Source organism: Mustela nigripes, chromosome 3, assembly GCF_022355385.1.
Source record: "Mustela nigripes isolate SB6536 chromosome 3, MUSNIG.SB6536, whole genome shotgun sequence".
Taxonomy (NCBI): domain Eukaryota; kingdom Metazoa; phylum Chordata; class Mammalia; order Carnivora; family Mustelidae; genus Mustela; species Mustela nigripes.
The window spans coordinates 12,991,834-13,013,012 of NC_081559.1; the positions used below are offsets into that span (position 1 = coordinate 12,991,834).

A 21,179-nucleotide genomic window follows, 5' to 3' on the forward strand; every position below is an offset into this window, starting at 1 on the left:
CACATTGACAGACTAAGAAAGAAAAACCATCTCAGTAATGGAAAACAGGCATTTGACAAAATTCAACACCCATTCATGACAAAAATCTCTTATCCAACTAGGAAAAGAAAAACAATTCTCCAATTTGAAAAAGGCCATTCTAAAGGAAATTAATGGCAAGACTGTAACTTTTCTCTAATATCAGAAATATGGCAAGGATGTATATTCTCATCACTTTTATTAAAAAATATACTGAGATCCTGTCTTATTCAAGAAGGCAAGAAAAAGAAATAAAACACATCCAGAATGGAAAGAAGTAAAACTGTCTCCATTTGTAGACAACATTGTGGTTTACAGATGGAATTCTAAGGCATCTATAAGAAAGTTAATAAAACTAAGGGCCACCCAGATGGCTCAGTCAGTTAAGCATCTGACTCTTGATTTCAGCTCAGGTCTTGACCTCAGGGTCATAAGATCGAGCCCCACACTGGGCTCTGTGCAAAGCATGGAGCTTTCTTAAGATTCTCTCTCTCTTTCCCTCTGCCCCTTTCATGCACCTGCCCCCTCTGCTGGTGTGTTCTCGCTCTCTAAAAAAAAATTTTTTTTAATAAAAAAATAAAACTAAGTAGAGTTCCAGAATACAAGGTCAACATATAATCAATTTCGTTTCTATACACCAGCAGTAAACACCTGTAGAATAAAACTAAATAAAAAAAAATGCCATACAGTAGCAGAAATAATTACAATTTTTAAAATTAAATATGTGTAAGACCTATATAATAAAAATTACAAAATACTGTTAAAAGAAATTTAAAAAGACCTAAATAAATGGAGAAATGTATCATGTTCACGGGCTGGAAGACTAAATTGTCTTAAGATGTCAATTCTCTAGAGTCTATGTAATTCCATTCAACTGGAAATTGACAAGCTGATTCTAAAATTTATGTAAAGATGTGAAAAACCTAGAATGGCCAAAACAATTTTTGGGAAAAAAAAAAAAGAGCAAAGGCAATTTATACTATCTGATTTTGAGATTTACTACAGAGTTACAGAAATCAAGACAATGTAGTATTTATATAAAGATAGCCTTAGGGATTAAAGGAATGCAGTGAAGTGTCCAGAAATAGAACCACACATGCATATGCAAGTGATTTTTCAATGAAATTACTAAGGTAATTCAATAGGGTGAAAGACAGTGTTTTCAATAAGTGGTGCAGAAACAACTAAACATTCAATGGAGAAAAAAAATCTGGACCCTAACCTCATTCCACGTGCAAAATTAACTATAAAATGGACCATTCACCTAAATGTAAAAACAAAACATAGGAAACTTCTAAAAGAAAACAAAGCAGGGCGCCTGGGTTGCTCAGTAGGTTGAGCATCTGCCTTCTGTTCAGGTCATGGTATCAGGGTCCTGGGATTCAGCCCCACATCGGCTCCCATTTTCTCTCCAGTCCCTCTGACCCTCCCTCTGCTCATGCTCTCTCTAACTCACTATCTCTCTCAAAAAAATAAATAAAATCCAAGAGTTCTGGGATCAAGCCCAGAGTCTGTCAGACTCCCTCCTCAGTAGGGAGTCTGCTTCTCCCTCTCCCTGTGTGTCCTCTCTTTCTCTTTCAAGTAAATAAATAAAAAATCTTTATTAAAAAATAAATAAAAGAGAACAAAGGAGAGTATCTTTGTGATCTTGAAGTAAGTGAAGATTTTTTTAGAAACACACACACAAAAATCAAACTATTATGAAAGCAAAAACTGAAAACTAGACTCCACCAAAATATAAACTTTTGCTCTTCAAAAGGCATTATCAAGAAGATGAAAAGGCAGGAGAACGTGGCTGGCTCAGTTGGTAGAGCATAGGATTCTTGATCTCAGGGTTGTGAGCTGGAGCCCTACACTGGGTGTGGAAATTATTTTAAAATAACAACAACAGCAAAGATGAAAAGGCAAGCTGGTATGGGAGAAAATATATGCAACCCATTTATCTAACAAAGGATTTACATCTAGAATATAATGAAGACATTTACAATTCAATGGTAAGAAAAATTTTATAATGGGCAAATGATTTGAATAGACAACTGAAAATAAGATCTAGAAATGGCCAATAAGCATGTGAATAGATGGTCAACATCATTAGTCCAATCAGGGAAAACTAAACCCACAAAGAGATACCAGGGCATACCTACTAGAGTGGCTTCAATCAAAAACACGGACATTACCAAGTGCTAGTGCTGTAGGACAGAGGTCAGCAGAGCAGGAGGCTCTAGCCAGCTGCCTCTGCCTGATTTTGTGAATCCAGTTCTGCTGGATCACAATCATACTTGTTCTTTTATATTTTGCCTGTGGCTGTTTTTCTGCTACAATAGCAGAGGTAAGGATTTGCAATTCAGCAATAAAAATGACTGAGCTACGGATACATACCGCCATGTGCATAAATCTCAAAAACATTTTGCTGTACAAGAAAGCCAGACATAAAAGACATAGATTAATTTGTATGAAATTCTGAAATTAATTTGTATGAAACTGTATGAAAAAGCAAATTTTATCTATAGTGACAGAGAGCAGATCAATGGTTGCCAGGGGCCAGTGGTTGAGAGAGGGGGGGGGCTCTGGGTACAAGGAACTTTTGGAGGGACAATAAAAATGTCCTACAACTTGACTGTACTAGTGGTTACATGAGCATATATATTTGTCAAAACCAAACTGTGCACCTGAAATGGGCACCTTTTATTTTATCTTAATAAAGAGATTACAATAAAGCTGAATAAAAGATGGAAAAAACTTTGGGTTTGGACGGATTTCAGAATTTTTCGGAGTTTTAGAAAATGTGTGTAAGGCTATGTGTGTACCGTAGGATCTATAACAACTCCAACTAGTTTAGTAGCAGCACCCCATATTTAAATACATTAATACATTTTCAGCAAATACTAGCACTAAGTAAAAGAAGTCTAGAAATAGCTACACAGGTCAGGTTTTGTGCAATGAATTTTAGAACCAAAGTTTAGAAACAAACTTTGGGTGTACAGAGTGTTTTTGATTTCGTCTTATAGATAAGGGCTCTATAGCTGTGTCTGAATAGCCTGTGTGTCCTGGGAGCTTCTTAAGTGTCACAAACTGTTGTCCGGTGTTTGCAGGGTGTATGAAAAAGCCTTGTCAAAGATACAAATAGAAAGACAAAGAGGGGGCGCCTGGGTGGCTCAGTGGGTTAAGCTGCTGCCTTCGGCTCAGGTCATGATCTCAGGGTCCTGGGATCGAGTCCCGCATCGGGTTCTCTGCTCAGCAGGGAGTCTGCTTCCTCCTCTCTCTCTGCCTGCCTCTCTGCCTACTTGTGATCTCTCTCTGTCAAATAAATAAATAAAATCTTTAAAAAAAAAAAAAAGAAAGACAAAGAGGTCCTGCTGACCAGGGCTCACGTGGTGCAGGACAATCTGACAGAGACAACACACAACACGTAAGGCTGATTTTGATAATTCAGTCGGAGACCGGGAGAAGGAAAGATTAATTCAGTTAGTCTCTCAGGAGATCAGGCTGGAAAGCGAGGCCAGGGTTTCATCCTGGTGGGTCTTACATGCTGGGAATTGCACTTCAAAATTTATTAAACCAGACTCACCAGTGATACTCTCTGAGTCTCTGTGATTGCTATTCATGAGGGTTTCTTCACCTGTTGGTGATGTAAAAATGGCATTCTGTGATTGATTCATGCAGGATCCTTTCTTGCTTTGGTTGACAAGGGCAGCTTTGGTATGAATCAGAGTAAAGGAAATCCATCAAGCCATTCAATAACAAAATGGATCTGGTCGTACTGCTATTTTCTTTAAAACAGCTTTTTTTGGATGAGTCAAATGACATCTGCAGCAATGAGTGTTCTCATGTGATTATCATACCCTGGAGAGTCATGACCTAAAACAAAGAACACATCAAGTGTCATTAAGAATGTTTTCCTAGTGATACTTACAACATGGATAAATATCAAAATAATCATGTTGGGTGAAAGATGTCAGACAATACGAAAATACATAGTGTCTAATTCCATGTACATAAAATTGCAAAAATGTACACCGATCTACAGTAACAGAAAGCAGATCAGTGGCTTCCTGGGGCTGGGGGAGGGGAGTCCCAAGGGGCAGGAGAAAAGTTTCGGGGATGAGGAGTAGATTCATTGTTGTGGAGAATGTTATGTTATATACATGTCAGAACGTATAGGTGCAATCTAATAAATAAATTATATAATGTTTAAAAATTTAAAGGTAATCAATGTTTAAAGTAAAATAATAATAATAATAATAAAAAAATATGGGGTCTATAACATATGTAGAAGTAAAATGTATACAATATCAGCACAAAGGCCAGAAAGAGAAAAATGGAAATATACTGTTATAAGGCTTTTACAGTACACACGAAATGGTAAAATATCTCTTGAAGGTAAACCGTGAAAAGTTAAAGATGTATACTATAAACCCTAAAGCAACCAATAAAATAACTCAAGAATTACAGGTAATAAACCAACAAAGGAGATGATAATGAATGGTATAGTTTCCCCACTCTGGCACTACCAGTATTTGGGGATAATGCTTGGTCAAGTGCATTGCAGAAGTTCAGCAGTCTGCCAGCAGAATTCTCTCCCCAGACCCTCTCCCAGATGTAAAACCAGAAACATCTTCAGACATTGCAAAATGTCCCCTGGTAGGCAAAATCACCCCCAGTTGAAAACCACTGATATAAAAGATGTTCAACCTCACCTACGACTAAATAAAAATGGAAAGAAACTACTTTTCACCTATTCGATCAGCAAACATTGAGTTTTATTACATTCATTGTTGGGGAGGGTATGGAGAAGCAGCACTCATACTGTTGATAAAAGTGCAAACTGGTACAAACTTTTTGAAAGGCTATTTGGCAATGTCTACCAAACTTTAAAAGTGTGCATACACAATAATTCAACAATTCTACCACTAACAATTTATAACATGAATATGCTCACAAAGTATGACAAAATATAGGCACAAGAATGCCCATATGGTGTTTTTTTAAACCATAAACACACGACTGAAGAGAAAATATCCACAAAGAAATGGTTTAATAATGGTACACAAACAAATGTAATGCATAAAATGTGTGTGTGTACTTGATAAAAACTGTTACCAGTTAGGAGAACTGTTTAATACTAATTATAAGTCTGGCTTTATATCAAAAGACAGTCTCTACCAAATAGTCTCTACTTAGCAACTTGCAGCTTCTATTTGTGGCTAACTCATTCCCATGCATACTATTTATAGGCATTGTAAACATTCAGTGTTTTACAAGAGTCACCCCCACCAAATGGAAGGGAACAAAATAAAGGCATTAAAAGCAACTGAAATATGGTCACTGAGGTAGAAGAGAAAAGCACTCTCCGTAAATACTATGAAGACAGTTTCAGAGATGAAATGGGCAAGAGAATTAAATACTACAGAAAAGGCAAAGGAGAGATTTATTTTAAAAAGGGGGTACTAGGACCCTAAAATCAATATTAACCTCCTAGAAACCAATTCAGCCAAGAAGTTAGGCCCAAAGCTAAGCTGCAAGGAATAAGGAAGTGAGACGGTAAGAATGGAGTTTACTGAGTACAGCCCAGGATTTCCAATACCGACTTTCAGGTTTACATGGACCAGTAAAATTTCAAAAACTTCTGAGGTTATTGACACAGGGTTGCCTTTTTTTTTTTTTTGAAAAATACATTTTTGTAAGGAAAAAAGACATAATGGAATAAACAACAGTTCTTCCCCAAAAAGGAGTTTGTAATTTTATGTTGACATAACAGAAATTTAATTTTTCTATATTTGAATTCAGAAAATTTTAATAAATAAAAAATTTTAAATTCTATACTAAAGGCAACATAAGGAATTGGAGAAGATGTTTGCAAATGATATATCTGTAAAAGGGTTAGTATCCAAAATACATAAAGAACTTAAGAAACTCAACACCCCAAAAAACAAATAATCCAATTAAAAAGTGGGCAGAAGACATAAATAGGTATTTTTCCAAGAAGACATACAGATGGCCAATAGACACATGAAAAGATGCTCAATATCACTCATCATCAGGGAAATGCAAACCAAAATTATAATGAGATGTCACCTCATACCTATCAAAACGGCTAAAATCAACAATACAAGAAACACCCGGTATTAGCAAGGATGTACAGAGAAAGGAAGCTTCGTGCACTGGTGGTGGGAATACAGACTGGTGTGGTCACTCATAGCAGAAAATAGTATGGAGGTTCCTTGATAAGTTAAAAATAGAACTACCCTATGATCCAGCAATTGCACTCCAGGTCTTTACCCAAAGAATACAAAAATACTAATTCAAAGGGATACACGAACCTGATGTTTATAGTAGCATTATCCATAATAGCCAAATTATGAAAACAGCCTAAGTGTCCATCGACAGATGGATGGGTAAAGAAGATGTGGTATGTACACACACACACACACACACACACACACACACACACACACACACACAGAGGAATATAACTCAGCTGTAAAAAAGACTGAAATCTTGCCATTTGCAATGACATGGATGAATCTAGAGCATTATGCTAAGCAAAATACATCATTTAGAGAAAAACAAACACCATATGATTTTACTTACATGTGGAATTTAAGAAACAAAACAAATGAACAATGGGGAAAAGAGAGAGAGAGAAAGAGAGGGAGAGAGAGGCAAACCAAGAAACAGACTCTTAAATACAGAGAAGAAACTGAGGGTTACCAGAGGTTAGTGGGGTGGGGGTAACGTGTGAAATAGGTGATGTGCATTAAGGAGTGCACTGGTAACAAACACCAGGTGCTGGATGGAAGTGTTGAATCACTATATTGTATACTTGAAACTAATACAACACCGTATGTTAACTAGAATATAAATAAAAACTTTTAAAAATTCTATTTTTTAAGTAAAACATAAAATTGTCGGGATTGCTGTCAAAACAGCAATCTGCACTAGCCAGTGCAAAATGAAGTGATACTCAAAAGTATTTTTTTAGGTACTTTACCTCCAGTTGTCAAAAATTCATTTTCATAGCCACAATCAGTCTAGTGTATACAACTGAAGTCTTCCCCACGTACCTTATTTCCCAAATTGCCATTCTTAAATCAACCACTGCAAGGGGAATGGAACTAAAATTGGATCAGACCAATAGAGATTTCTCTGCCCACCCCCACACCCAGGAACTGGGAGGAGGAAGAAAACAACCTCCCCGGAAGTTTATGACCACCAGGTATTCGAATAAAATCTCAACTTGGGGTTCTGCCATCAAAGAAGTGAGGGCGGGGATAATTCTTGAGTAGGCAACCAAAACCATCTACTACCCAAGTCTTTATGTCACACATGATCTTTAAAATTATCACACTCCAGAGACCCGGATTTATAGATAAGCCCAGCAGTGTATCCTGAAATACAGAATGGTGACACAAATATAAGAATAAATATGCTAGTGTATAACAGGCCTAGTGCAGGGTCAGTAAACTACTGCCTGAACACTGAATTTGGCCTGTCACCTATTTCTGTACAATCTGTGAGCTAAGAATAGTTTTATATTTTTAAATAGTTGAAAAAAACCCAAGTTAAAATGTTTCCTAATATGTGACAATTATATGAAATTCAAATTTCAGTGTCATAAATGAGAACACAGCCAGACTCATTTGTTGAAATACCATCCATTGTTTTCATGGTACAGTGGGTGAGCTTGGTAATTGTTAACAGAGAACTTGCAGTTAGGCAAAGCCTAATATATTTCCTATCTGACCTTTTATAGAAAAAGTTGGCCAACTGATCTAGTAGCAAAATAATTCATCTGTCTAAATCAGTGATTTCCTAGGTCAACTTTTAAACACGGAATTCACCCTTTTAGATACTTAAAATTAGATCACTACCTCTTGAGGAAGTTCAGTAAAGAACAAAATTCTACTTTCTATACCTATAACTGTATTTAAAGTTGTTTCAATTTCTAAGAAAGCATTTTTAAAAAAGCACCAAGTTACAAATTTGCTTATGAAGAAAGAAGTAGAGCGAAGAAGGCAAAGAAAGAAGAGAGGGAGGAGGAAGGGGATGTAAAGGGAGAGAACAGAAGCCAAGTGCTTCCCCTACGGGTCCAAAGTGGTTTTTAAACAGAACTAACCATATTCTAACCAAAGACCATTGTGAAAATATAATGATAGCCTTGGGACATTCTTCCTGCCGGCCACTTACCCATTAGCTGGCTTAATCTTTAATATTTACATTAGCATTCATATTTTTCTTTTTTTAATATTTATATGTATTACACAGAAACAAAAACTATGGACTCTAGATCTTTACTCTAGAGGATTGCTTTTTAATTAGTTCTGGAGGTAGTATTAACTGTTTAGTGTTAACTCTAAAGGCAAGAATAAAGAAAACCAAGTTGAATATAAAACTTAGTCCATCTTCAGAGTCACGTAGAAACAATCTGGACCTCCAGGATAATCCAGGAACCTGACTTACAAGACAACTGTGCACCAGATCAGGGATGATCTGCAAATGATATGCTCTTCCTAGTGACTCTTTAGAACTCAGTAAACCCTTGGGATATGCCCTGGTCTGGATCTGAGCTCCTCAGCAGGATTAGTGTGAAGTAACAATGCTGAGTATAAAACAATGTATGCACCTTGGCATTAGACAAGCTTAAATTTTCATCTTACTGACTGGTTTTCTGACTCTGACCACATTATTAATGGTTCTTCATTGTAAAGGTTGGAGTGATAATTAACTACTCTTGAGAGGGAGAGTCAAGTATGAGAACTAAAAAAAAAAAAATTCCTAGTTTGGTACCTGACATTACAGTAGACACTAACATGCTTATTCCCTTCAGCTTCCCCCTTTTGTTTAGGCCTGAAGAACAGATAACATCTTCTGTCTAATATTTCTTAAATTTCTGGCTCAACAGCCAACTCTAAGCTCAGAATAGCTACCCTGTTTATGTAATAGATGTAGGCTAAAGATTGAAAAGTCTTCGTATTGAAAGAGGAAAGGACAAAGCAATAAAGTGACAAGTGCCTTATAAAGCAAGAATTTGAGGGAGATTATTACTGAAGCTTATTCCTTCAAGGATTCGGGGGAAGAGCTACTATAATAGAAGCTTTAACCATAACTAGTACCTTTATTCGTAGCACAGTAGTTGTATTAGTTCCCTGTTGCTGCTGCAACTCACTACCACAAATTTAGTGGTTTAAACCAACACCAATTCATTATCTTACAATTCTGGACATCAAAGGATGAAGTGGTTTTAATGGGTCCAAACAAGGTACTGGCAGGACAGAGCTTCCTCTGAAGGCTCTGAGAAGAGTGCACTTCCTGGTTTCTTCTGAGGCTGCACTCCTCGGCTCAGAGCTCTTTCCTTCACCTTCAAAGCCAGTAGCAGCACAGTATCTTCAAATCTCTCCGCCTTCATTGCTATATAACCTTCTGCCAAATCACCGTCTACCTCCCTCATATAAGGACATCTATGATTACACTTAAGGTCCAACTAGATAATCCAGGATAATCTCCCCATCTCAAAATCCTTAATTTAGTCCCTTCTGCAAAATCCTTATGCCATATAAGGTAATACTCATAGGTTCCAGGGGATTCGAATCTAGGAGTCTTTGGCAGCCATTAGTCAGCCTACTATAGTGGTTAAGAACATGGACACTGGAGTTAGACTGCCCATATCTGAGTCCCAGTTCCATCACTTACTAGTTGTAGGGCTGGGCAAATTACTTAATCTCATTTTTCATCTGTAAAACGGGACTAATAACAAGGTTTACTTACTTGGTTGCTACGGGGATTACGTGAGTTATGGGAGAATCACAGGAACACCTACCTCAGAGGGTCGCTGAGGGAATTACATGAGTTAACACGTGAAAAGCTCTTAGAACAACATGCTTCCATTACAGTAAGTGCTATGCAAATATTAGTTATTATTTCTATCACCACCAAATAGAACTATTTCATTATCTTTACTGTTTTTGTGCCTCATACAAAGTTGGGAGCAATGTAAACCACTTAATGGCATCTTCTCTTAACATAAGAAATCCCATTTATTTCCTGCCTTGTAACAAGTGATGTTAGTTTAGTGCCATGAATCATTTTTCTTTCTACCTCTTGAAGCATGAATAAAACAGAAAGCTTGCAGAGCCAGAGTCCTAAATGTAGTAGAAACTGCTGGCAAACTCTGACAAACACAACCGACACATTTTCCGCGCCCCTCCTAGTTTGTACAACATATTCTTAGTACTTCTTTGAGCACCAACTATTTTCTATGCTGGATCTTTATTCACTCTTTTCAGGAACAACTTCACTGCTTTTCTTCAATCAACCAAGCATGCATTCTTTAACAAGAAGCCAGCCTTTATAAGTCATGCACATGTAGAAGAAAATAGAGTAAGACAGCCAAGTGACTTATTTAAATAAGAATAAGACTTAAAAAGAACAACCAAAACATGTCATTGGTAGAAATATTGCTGAAGAAAACATGTCTAATGAGTTAGCTTAGCCTAGCCATGGGAACAAAGTGGTCAACAGTGTGTGCCAAAATATAGGCCTTGTGCCTTAAAAAGAATCTTACTACTTCCTTAAAATAGCATGCTATGGCCAAAACAGCCTTACAGAAAAGGCTAAAACAATAAGAGAAACTTCATCTTAACAGAAGCACAAGGCCTAGAATTAAAGTAAACATAAGGATTTTTTAAAAAGATTTTATTTATTTGTCACAGAGAGACAGAAAGAAAGCACACAAGTAGGGGGAATGGCAGGCAGAGGGAGAAGCAGACTCTCCGCTGAGCAGGGAGCCCAATGCAGGACTCAATCCCAGGACCCTGGGATCATGACCTGAGCCCAATGCAGATGCTTAAGCAACTGAACCACGCAGGTGTCCCTAAATAAAATCTTGAAGAAAAAGAAAGAGGAGGAGGAGGAGGAGGAAGAGCGGAGGGGGAGGGGGAGGGCGAGGAGGAGGAGGAGGAAGGGGGGAGGGGAAGGAGAGGGAGAAGAGGAAGAAGGAGGAGAAGAAAAGGAAGAAGAAAGTTGGGGAAAAAGGGTGTATGTGTGTGTGTGTGTGTCACCACCAAAATCCAACCTGAGGAGTGAGAAACAGAGCTCACAAAGGCAGGGACCACAACACCAAGTGTAGCTGCACTAACGTGCCCTAACATATGACACGGCTATTCAGCACAGCTGGTCTCCCAGCAGTTGTAACGTTCACCCTTAGGAAATAGGAATTATGCCCTGCAGATACTTTGTCCCTCTTTTTTAGTGATCTTTTTTAAAGATCAGTAGGGTTGGGGCACCGGGAGGGTACAGTCAGTTAAGCATCCAACTTTCGGTTTCTGCTCGGGTCATGATCTCAGGGGCATGAGAACAGACCCAGGCTGGCCTCTGTGATCAGTGCCGTATCTGCTTCGGATTCTCTCTCCCTGTCTCTCCTTCCTGCTCTCTCTCTTAAATACATACATACGTACATACACACATCTTAAAAAAAAATCAGAAGGGTTTCAGAATATGAAATATATGGAGGCAACTATACTTACAAACAGGTTGGATTCCAAAATGCTGTTAAATCCATTAGTTTAAAGGTCCAAAACCATGAGTGAGATTTAGGCTTATGGGTTCCGCGTTTCCTCCTAACTGTGTATTTTGAGCATTTTTAAAAACTGCCCTGTTTTGTTTACAAAAAACATCTGCTGAGGAAGGGAACCCTTCCCTGCCACAATCTCTACCAACAGAAGGGAGTGAACCTTTGGCGGCAAAGGAACCTACACCAGAGCTTCGCCTGCAGATTAGGGAAAACGGTGAACCACGGTGCCATCTGTGGTTTTTGATAAATTTCCATAACCACCCTTGCATTCACCATGCTTAGTCTTTAAATTCTTGAACTCCTCACTTTAACTGAATCTTTGACTAAATAGGCATCCCACGTTAACAATGATTCTCTGCCCAAACCATTTCAAACATTCACATTTCTTCACGTGTGCCTGTCACTTGCACAGGTATGTCGTATTTCATGGACTTGTCCTTCAAAATCATCCTTTATTTAACATGTGTAATTTTCTCACTTAAAATTTTTTTTTATAAAGATTTTACTTATTTATTTGACAGAGAGAGATCACAAGTAGGCAGAGAGGCAGGCAGAGAGAGAGGAGGAAGCAGGCTCCCTGCTGAGCAGAGAGCCCGATATGGGACTCGATCCCAGGACCCTGAGATCATGACCTGAGCCGAAGGCAGCGGCTTAATCCACTGAGCCACCCAGGCGCCCCTCACTTTAAATTTTTTACACTATTTCCACTTTTGTGTCCATCAGTCAATCACTAATGCTGCTTTTAGGGACAAAATGGGGTTTGTAATATTTATAAAACACCTCAAAACCATATACATAAAACAAACATGCTACAAATAACAATAACGGCTGAATCGCAAACGACCATCTGACAGCGATCAGCAGGGCTGAATCTGCTCTGGAGCATACTCTGTTCCTAGCCAGAAAGTTCCTATAAATTATACATTTTAAGCAGAGGAGTTTGCATTTAAAGAGATTTATAAGACATCGTTCAAGAACAGGGCTTTTTGTCCTATACATTTAAAGACAGAACTTTAGATGTCTTATGCTTGGCATTTTATTTCAAGCCAAATATTAAAGGTCTCAAGAAAATTTCAGTGAGTCTTGTTTGCAAAGGATAATGAATTTATATCCTCTGAATAATCTGGCCCAAACTACTGAAGTGGAAAGGGATACTGTTTCTCTGCACTTTCCTAAACAAATAGTGAATAGTGAGAGAATATGTCACAGTTAATAGGTCTTTGTGATTCATCAGGGTCTTCAAATCACTAAGAACTAAAACTACTGCAGCAACACTGAAGAAGGTTTTCTAGGTAAGGAAACACTTGTGAGTCAATGATCAATTTCACAGAAAAGCAGCCACATTATACAACTGTGGCTGCACATTCCATACTTTACCTTTTATAAAGTTAGGCAGATAATCCAAAAGCAAAACAATATTACAGGCTTTTTCAAGAAGCAAGGTCTAATCATTATCAAAAGCCGTTTTGTTTCATATTTTGCATTTATATCCTCATCAAAGGACAATGACAGTTATCAAAATACCACCCCAATTACAAGGAAAATGTTAAATCATACTTCTATAACTACTCTTTGGGAAGTTATAAAAACAGGATTTGAAATAAAATATTAAAAGATAGTATTTTATGGTGCTTAAATAATCAAATTTCACCCATCTGGCAAATTCACACACCCAATATGCTGGAGTACCAGCAATGGCATCTAATAAAAGGTTATCATTATCGGTGCATTTTATTTTCGAATCTTAGAAGTATGATATTAACAATATTAAACATGTATAGTAGATATGTTTCTCTTTCCTATTTGGCCTTATGATGAATTACATATATTGGTATTCAAAAGTTGATTAGCACCTTTGTATTTGTAATGGACTATGATGTAACACATACTAGATAACCCATTTATTTTTGACAGATTCTTATTTCCTTCTCCATATACTTTAATGAATAATATTAAAATTGAGAAATCTATACTTAGATAACTTAATCCCTCTATGCCTCAGTTATGTCATTTATAAAATAGGGACAATCACAGTACATTTCTTCTAGGTTACGTGGATTAAATGAGCTAATATTTATAAGCATTTATAATAGTACTTGGACAGTAAACATTATTTATATGTTAAATATAATTTAAAAGTTAACTAGATAAAGAAGTAGAATTATAAAATACAAACAATACCGGGGCACCTGAGTGACTCAGTCAGTTAAGTATCTGACTCTTGATTTCAGCTCAGGTCATGATCTCAGGTCGTAAGATCACGTCTGGATTTGTCCTCGGCGTTCAGTGAGGAGTCTGCTTGAGGTTCTCTCTCTCCATCTTCCTCTGCCCCTACCCCTTGCTCTCTCACTCATAAATAAATAAATTAATTAAAAAAATACAACCAATACCATTTCATGATACCTGGTTATCCAGACATAGAAGATTCAAGTTCAGATTAGTTCCTACCCTTCCACATTGTTAACAGCTCTACTCTCAAAACAGCACATGCTCTTATAAAAAGCATGGCTATGTATCTCACCTGGAACTGCAGTTCTAACAATTATTCTAACCTAAGGTAGTCCTTTCTTGTCACTAACCACTGGTGTTAGGCAAACTCTTACAAAAATTTCCTCAAAAAGCCCACAGTGAGATTGCATGATGGGAGTAGAGCCATTCAAAGGAACCAACAAAAACTACGTAGCCAAATTAAATATATACATACCCTAAGATCCAGCAATTGTACTCCTGGTAATACCTATGTCAAAGAAATTCTCCTATCAGCCTATAAAGAGACATGTAGGAGACTGTCTCCTGTACTGCTATTAGTGATAGTAAGGTGAGGGCCTACTTCCTAAAGAGCAGATTGGTAGGGGCGCCTGGGTGGCTCAGTGGGTTAAAGCCTCTGCCTTCGGCTCAGGTCATGGTCTTGGAGTCCTGGGATTGAGCCCCTCATTGGGCTATCTGTTCAGCAGGGAGCCTGCTTCCCCCTCTCTCTGCCTGCCCCTATACCTGCCTCTCTGCCTACTTGTGATTGCTGTCTGTCAAATAAATAAATAAAATCTCCATTAAAAAAAAAAAAGAGCAGATTGGTAAAATGTGGTGGATACACACATGGAGCAACACAGCCCTAGAAATACAGTGCTGAGGGTATAAAGCAAGAAGCAAAATTAGAGAGCTACCATAATGACATTGACACAATAAATTAAATTTTTTTCTGCATTAAATTTATAGACACATCAAAATGCTTGCCTTGTGGGCTGGAAAGTGAGGGATATTTGGAGCAAGGTATGGGATAAAAGGGGAAATTAAAAAAAAAAAAAAAAACCTATGGGGTTGCCTGGGTGGCTCAGTGGGTTGGGCCTCTGCCTTCGGCTCAGGTCATGATCCCAGGGGCCTGGGATCGAGTCCCGCATTGGGCTCTCTGCTCAGGAGGGAGCCTGCTTCTCCTCATCTCTCTCTCTGTCTCTCTACCTATTTGTGATCTCTCTCTCTGTCAAATAAATAAACAAAATCTTTAAAAAAAAAAAAACAAAAAAACAAAACAAAACAAAAAAAACCTATGGAAACCCTACTGTTATTTAGGCAGACTGCTTCTCATATAATTATTATTGTGTCTCTTCAATTCTTAAAGTTTGAACATGTGCCTGAATAGGAAACATTTGCTTTATATAATACTACCTACCTACTCTAAAGCAATTAAATTTCAACTAAGGAATTTTTTTTTTTTTTTTAAGTGAGATTGGGCCTCAATATTGGCATTTTCAGGTGCTTGGTTATCTGGTAAAACTTTGAGGGGAAAACATTTAAGTTCAAAGACAAGTGTTTAAAAGTAGTGAATAAACTACATTCCATGGGTCAGCAAACTTTTTCTGTAAAAAGCCAGATAGGAAATATTTTAGGCTTTGCAGCCATATAAAGCTTCTATCACCAATTATCTTTGTTGTTTTTTTTCAACCCTTTAACAATGTAAAAACCATTTTTAGCTCATGTAACTGGCTAAATTTGATCCATAGGCTCTAGTTGGTTGACCTCTGGTCTACACCTTAAATCATGGTATTTTGTACCCCAGAATAAAAAACTGTAATGACCCCAAACTTTTATTGAAAATGCAATAAACAGCTGAATAAGCATTAACAACATCATCTTTTAAAAATTCTACTACTAGGCAGGAATCCCATCTTTTACTTGAAATTCCAGCATGACAGTAAGTATCAGAGGAAATAGCATATATATAAAATCCTCAAGATAGAATCACCTTCTAATTACACATCCCTAGTTTTATGCCTCTTTTCATCACCCTTTCTTTTTTTCAAACTCACTTCTACCAAAAACAAAACAAAACAAAAAAAAACTACAAAAAACTGGCTTAGAAATATGAAAAAACAAAGCAAATTATTATCTGGAAGTCAAAAATAATTTAGTGATGTCATATGGCAGTCTAGTCAAAGAAAACAGGATAGAAAATAGCTCAAAGATACTAAATAAATGCAAACCTCAAAAGGGTACACTTCAGTCTCACATTCACAAACCAGTGTTGATTTACTTCTCCAAAAAAAAGAACAACTTGACACTTAAACTCTGTCTGAAATCCTATATCCTTTTAGGAGAGCACCCTCTTCTCTGTATGATCTAGCAAAAGAGCTACATGATGTTATACGGTACATTCAGTTGCAATATTGCAAAAGCTTTTTCAGGATAGGGTTTTCTTAGAATTTCTAATGAGTGGAGACTAAGTTTAGTATAAGTTATTTAAATATTTGGAAATTTGATAAATGGAGAAACTAAGATTGACTAAAAGCGTTATTATCATCATATTATACCTAATAAGGTACACATTTCATCATCTTAATATATGACAGCAGAGTTCCTCTTAGGAATCAAATGTTTTTAGTTTGAGAAAATACACAGAAAATCCACTTGTGGAAGGGGAGGCCCTGCAGCATCAAAAGGAAGGCTAAGATGTTCTGCATAAGACTAGGGAAATAGTTGTTCTTTCTTTCTCTGGAGAGGGAGAGAGAAGGCAAGGGAAAGAAACCCCATCTAGATGACAGTAGCTCAGAAGCCACAAGAACACCAGGAATTTGCAGAAATCTTAGGGAGGGTTTTGGTTTCCCCATAACATGGAGGAAACTGGAGGTTCAAACCAACCATTTAGCTTTTAAAGAGCCTGTCTGGACACTCAGCTGATATTTGGGTTATAGACATACTAAAATATTTGTTCACGAGAGCAACTGATGTCAAGAATCTATATTCTGAGAATTAATAGAATCAGCAGAGCTATTGTATTTTAAAATTTTTTTAAAACAGAAATTTACGTCCTTTTGATTAAAAAAAAAGGAAAAAAATTATAGGTCTTCAAAATGAGTAATGCAGAGTAAATGGCATTAGAGTGTTTGGGATTTCCTGTTCTCTTAACAAAAAATAGGGGGAAGCATCTTGAGCACAGACACTTTATACAACAGATTCCACAAAAGGGTAAGTACTCTATTTCTAGAACCGAATAAATCCTTCCCCAACACATCAGAAAGTATCTTCTTCCAATGTTGACTGGCAAAATTTAGGTAGTAGATAAAATCAAGAGACTTCATCACCTGAAAACCTACAGAGTTCACGGGAGATTAGGAATAAACTGAACAGATGTAATCATGCCGGCAGACTTAAGTGTATTACTGTATAATCTGCTCTTCAGAGCTTACCTTGGAGTAAAATAGCTAAGACCCATTGAAACACCATTTGAACACAGCAGGAGGATAAATACAAAGTTTAAAAACAGAAATAATAAAAGTTAGAGAACCTGTGTCTTCCTTTCTTCTTGACCCTTCTAACAATCAAATGGAAACTTGCTTTTGGTGGTTTAAGATGATCCTAAATCCTTCGGTTATTTTAAACTTGTAATACTTAAAAGCCTTTCAAAGTAGAAGTTTCTAAAAGATGCCAAAAGAAAACTGTAAAGTAGTACAGCTACTACTAGTAGATCAACAAAGTAATCAGTGGCACCAGGACATGCAATCTTATACGACCAGGAACAGGGTATAACATAAAATGGGGGTGAGTGCTCAGGACAGAATATTATTATTTTTATTTTTAAAGATTTTATTTATTTATTTGAGTGGCAGAGATCACAAGCAGGCAGAGAGGCAGGCAGAGAGAGAGGAGGAAGCAGGCTCTCGTGGAGCAGAGAGCCCGATGTGGGGCTCTATCCCAGGACCCTGGATCAGGACCTGAACCAAAGACAGAGGCTTTAACCCACTGAGCCACCCAGGAGCCCCAAGACAGAATATTATTAACATATTTATAAACATATATATTTCTAGAATGATTTCTTTTTTTAAAAAAAGATTGTATTTATTTCTTGTAGAAAGAGAGTACGCACAGAGGAAGAGTGAGAGAAACTGAGCAGAGAACCTGATATGGGACTCGATCCCAGAGTCCCAGAGATCCCTGAGATTATGACCTGAGCCGAAAGCAGATACTTAACATACTGAGCCATCTAGGTGTCCTCTAGAATGATTTCTAAAATTCTGCATTTCTAGACATATAACCATTTCAGTACTATAACTCTACAAAGCAAAAAGACGTTCAAGTTACATTGAGGTTTAAATATTAGTCATTGTTTTTCAAATCAGTTGTCACAATTAACTCCAGGACTTCAAGATAAAGGGGAGAACTGACATGTAATGGAGATTCTGGCTTTTCAGTGAAATTCAGGAACAAAGCAAGAACAGATCTATTTTTTGAGCTCTGGCTACTATCTGCCACTCAGGAGACAATGAAGAATCTGAACTTGATGGGCACAGTAATAGGCAGCTGAGAACATTTAGGAACCCTCTTTCTCCACCTGCCTTATTAATAGCTCGTAGTCCCAGTTCCTCAGCATTTTATCATGGGCCTTCTCCTTTCTCTCTTAAGGAATCTCATCTACTTCAAAGGCCTTAACTTCCAATTATAGTATAATTACTTCCCCAGTCTTTACCTTGAGCCGGAATTGGCATATGACTTTAAAATGGAAACTCAAAATCAGCCTGCAATCAACCCCACAAATTCATCACTTTCCAAACTGAAATTATATCCTTCTCCCATGAAATGTTTTTTCCTCCTTTACTAATTGTTGATTATCAGTCACCTGATCAGCAGAGCCAAAATTCCAAGAGACAACTTTCTTCTCAGTACTTGCTTTCCACGTATTCCTGTCAAAGTATTCTCCAAGCCTGTTGCTATGGCCTTAGTTCAAGCCCTTCTCTTTGGCTGCCTGAGCCAAAGACCTTTTCAGCCTCAGACCTTTTCTATTCTACTCTGAGCCAGGGAGTCTCCAGGAATGCCTACTGCTACTCAGCCCTCCCCTCCCCATTCACTTAGGATACTGTTCCTCATGCTTCAGATGCCCTCCGTGTCTAAATGTGTGTGCGCACTTACACACACACAAACACACAAACACACACACACACACACACACACACACACACACCCCTTTCATTAACTTGGTTTCTCCCCAAGATTTTCCTATGGGGGAAAAGAATATAGTAACTATGGAAACCAAAACATGCAGCTCACTTGATTGTTCTATGATATATTAAGGGCAGGCATCCTGGATATTGATTCTTCTTTAGTGAGTTTGTTTAGTGTGTATTTTCCTCCAGACCTATCAACTCATAGAGTACACGAGAAAACTTCAGCTTCTAGATGTGAACAATGGAATAGGAGGCCTCACTGTCCTGTGACACTTGCCCTGAGCAGACAATATCTTTTGACAATGAAAACAACCCAAACTTCTTTGTTAAATTCATGATTTTACTGTAGAATATACCAAGAAAACTAGCACTATAGTTTTCTAAGATCAGTTTATAATGCTGAACAATTGATAATAAAGACACAAGAACCTTCTGTTTTTCAAATGAAAAATATATGATAAAGAAATATATTCTCCATTCTGTTCCAAATTCAGTCTTTTCTAACAATAATAGCTAACGATGACAGAGCACTTACTATGTGCTAGGCATTGGAATAAATGCTTTGCGCATATGATCCTTTTTAATCCTTATAACAACCCCACAATGTATTATTATTGTCATTATTTAAGAGATAAGAAAACTGAAGCTTAGTGGTTAATTAACTGGCCCAAGGTAGGAAGGCCCCAGAATCAAACCCATGACTATGTTTTTCCAAAGCTGGGACCTCCAACCTCTGAGCTCTGCTGGTAAGAGACTAGAAATGTGAAGGACAGTGAATGTGGGTAGTTTGAGAAATTCTCTCTCTCCACATCGCTTTGTAAAAACACATCCTGATTAATGAATAAAGAAAAACGACAGGTCTCCAAATTTTTTTTAATCACCAATTTTTTCTTAGATGGTTTATAACTTGCTTTTAGAAAAAAGTCATCTGGGACGCCTGGGTGGCTCAGTTGGTTAAGCAGCTGCCTTCAGCTCAGGTCATCATCCCAGCGTCATGGGATCAAGTCCCACATCGGGCTCCTTGCTCCGCAGGGAGCCTGCTTCTCCCTCTGACTCTGCCTGTGCTCACTCTCGCTCGCTCTCTCTCTGACAGATAAATAAATAAAATCTTAAAAAAAAAAAAAAAAAAAGAAAAGAAAAAGTCATCTGATCCCAAAGTTGGCTGTATTAACAATGAAGCAAAATAATTTGTGTTTTTATGTATATCATATGCCATAAGAACTCCACATCTGAGTTTGATTTTGTCTTTTTTAAAAAAGATTTTATGTATTTATTTGAAAGAGAGAGAGAGAGCACACAAGTATACATGCCCACGAGCAGTGAGGAGGGGCAAAGGGAGAGGGAGAAGCAGACTCCCTGATGAGCAGGGAGCCAGATGTGGAATTTGATCCCAGGATCCTGGGATCACAACCTTAGCCACCCAGGCTTTAAAAGGGCTGCTCTACAGTATCAAGAAAATAATGCAGACGTATTACCGTAAATTGGGAATAATTCTGTTATGTATTCTGAGCTGCTAAGATTAGTAGAATATAGACCAAAATATATCCTTATCCCAATAAATTAAGTCCACGTGTACCTTAGTATCTTACAAATGCCAGCCCTTCAATATTTAGCAAATGAATGAATCAATCTCTCGTCAAGTTACATCCTTGCAGTCTGTAGTAGGGAGAAAAATGAAACTACATTAGAAACCTAAGACTGTCAGAGCATTTGAAAATTGATGGCTTTCTTAGCCCAATTTATAAAAAGCTATATAGGCTTCTTATGCATTTCAATAGAAGATGTTCGTTATGGGCAGAGCTATGGCAATGAAGCCCACCAGTTACAAAGAAGCTGCAAACATTCCCTAGAGATGGGTTTGACACATTGGCAAAACCCACAAAATATTTAATAGCAACCCCCCCCCAAGCTTTCTTATTTTAAAAACATTGGTAGTAAGATATTTTCCCCCTCAAGTTAAGACGTTGAAGGAGAAAAGTCCAACTGCTATGGGAGGGGGAAAAAAGCCCCTAGATAGAACAGACTGAAAAGAATCTGATGACTCAGGGTCATTACTATGACTAGCAATCACTGCATTGTAACATAGTGACTACAGCTGTAACCTCCAGGATTATAAGTTCTTACACAGTACTTTTTTCCTACAATAAATGGTGTGAAATGCT

The 21,179-nt window shown here is 37.6% G+C and overlaps 1 protein-coding gene across 4 annotated transcripts in view; it reads right to left on the bottom strand.

The window, feature by feature from the left end:
* TRAK2 (trafficking kinesin protein 2) overlaps window positions 1-21,179 on the bottom strand; it is a 68,253-nt gene that overhangs the window by 35,953 nt on the left and 11,121 nt on the right. For 2 of the 4 annotated variants that reach the window (XM_059393204.1, XM_059393207.1), the window contains exon 2: window positions 3,587-3,876. The exons of 1 other annotated variant lie outside the window; for it this stretch is intronic. In XM_059393204.1, coding sequence (XP_059249187.1) covers window positions 3,587-3,677 — 91 coding nt within the window. In that variant the 5' untranslated portion in view covers window positions 3,678-3,876. Of the gene's footprint in view, window positions 1-3,586; window positions 3,877-11,540; window positions 11,629-21,179 lie in introns of those variants that run through there. One more of the 4 variants, XM_059393205.1, reaches the window with a different exon arrangement.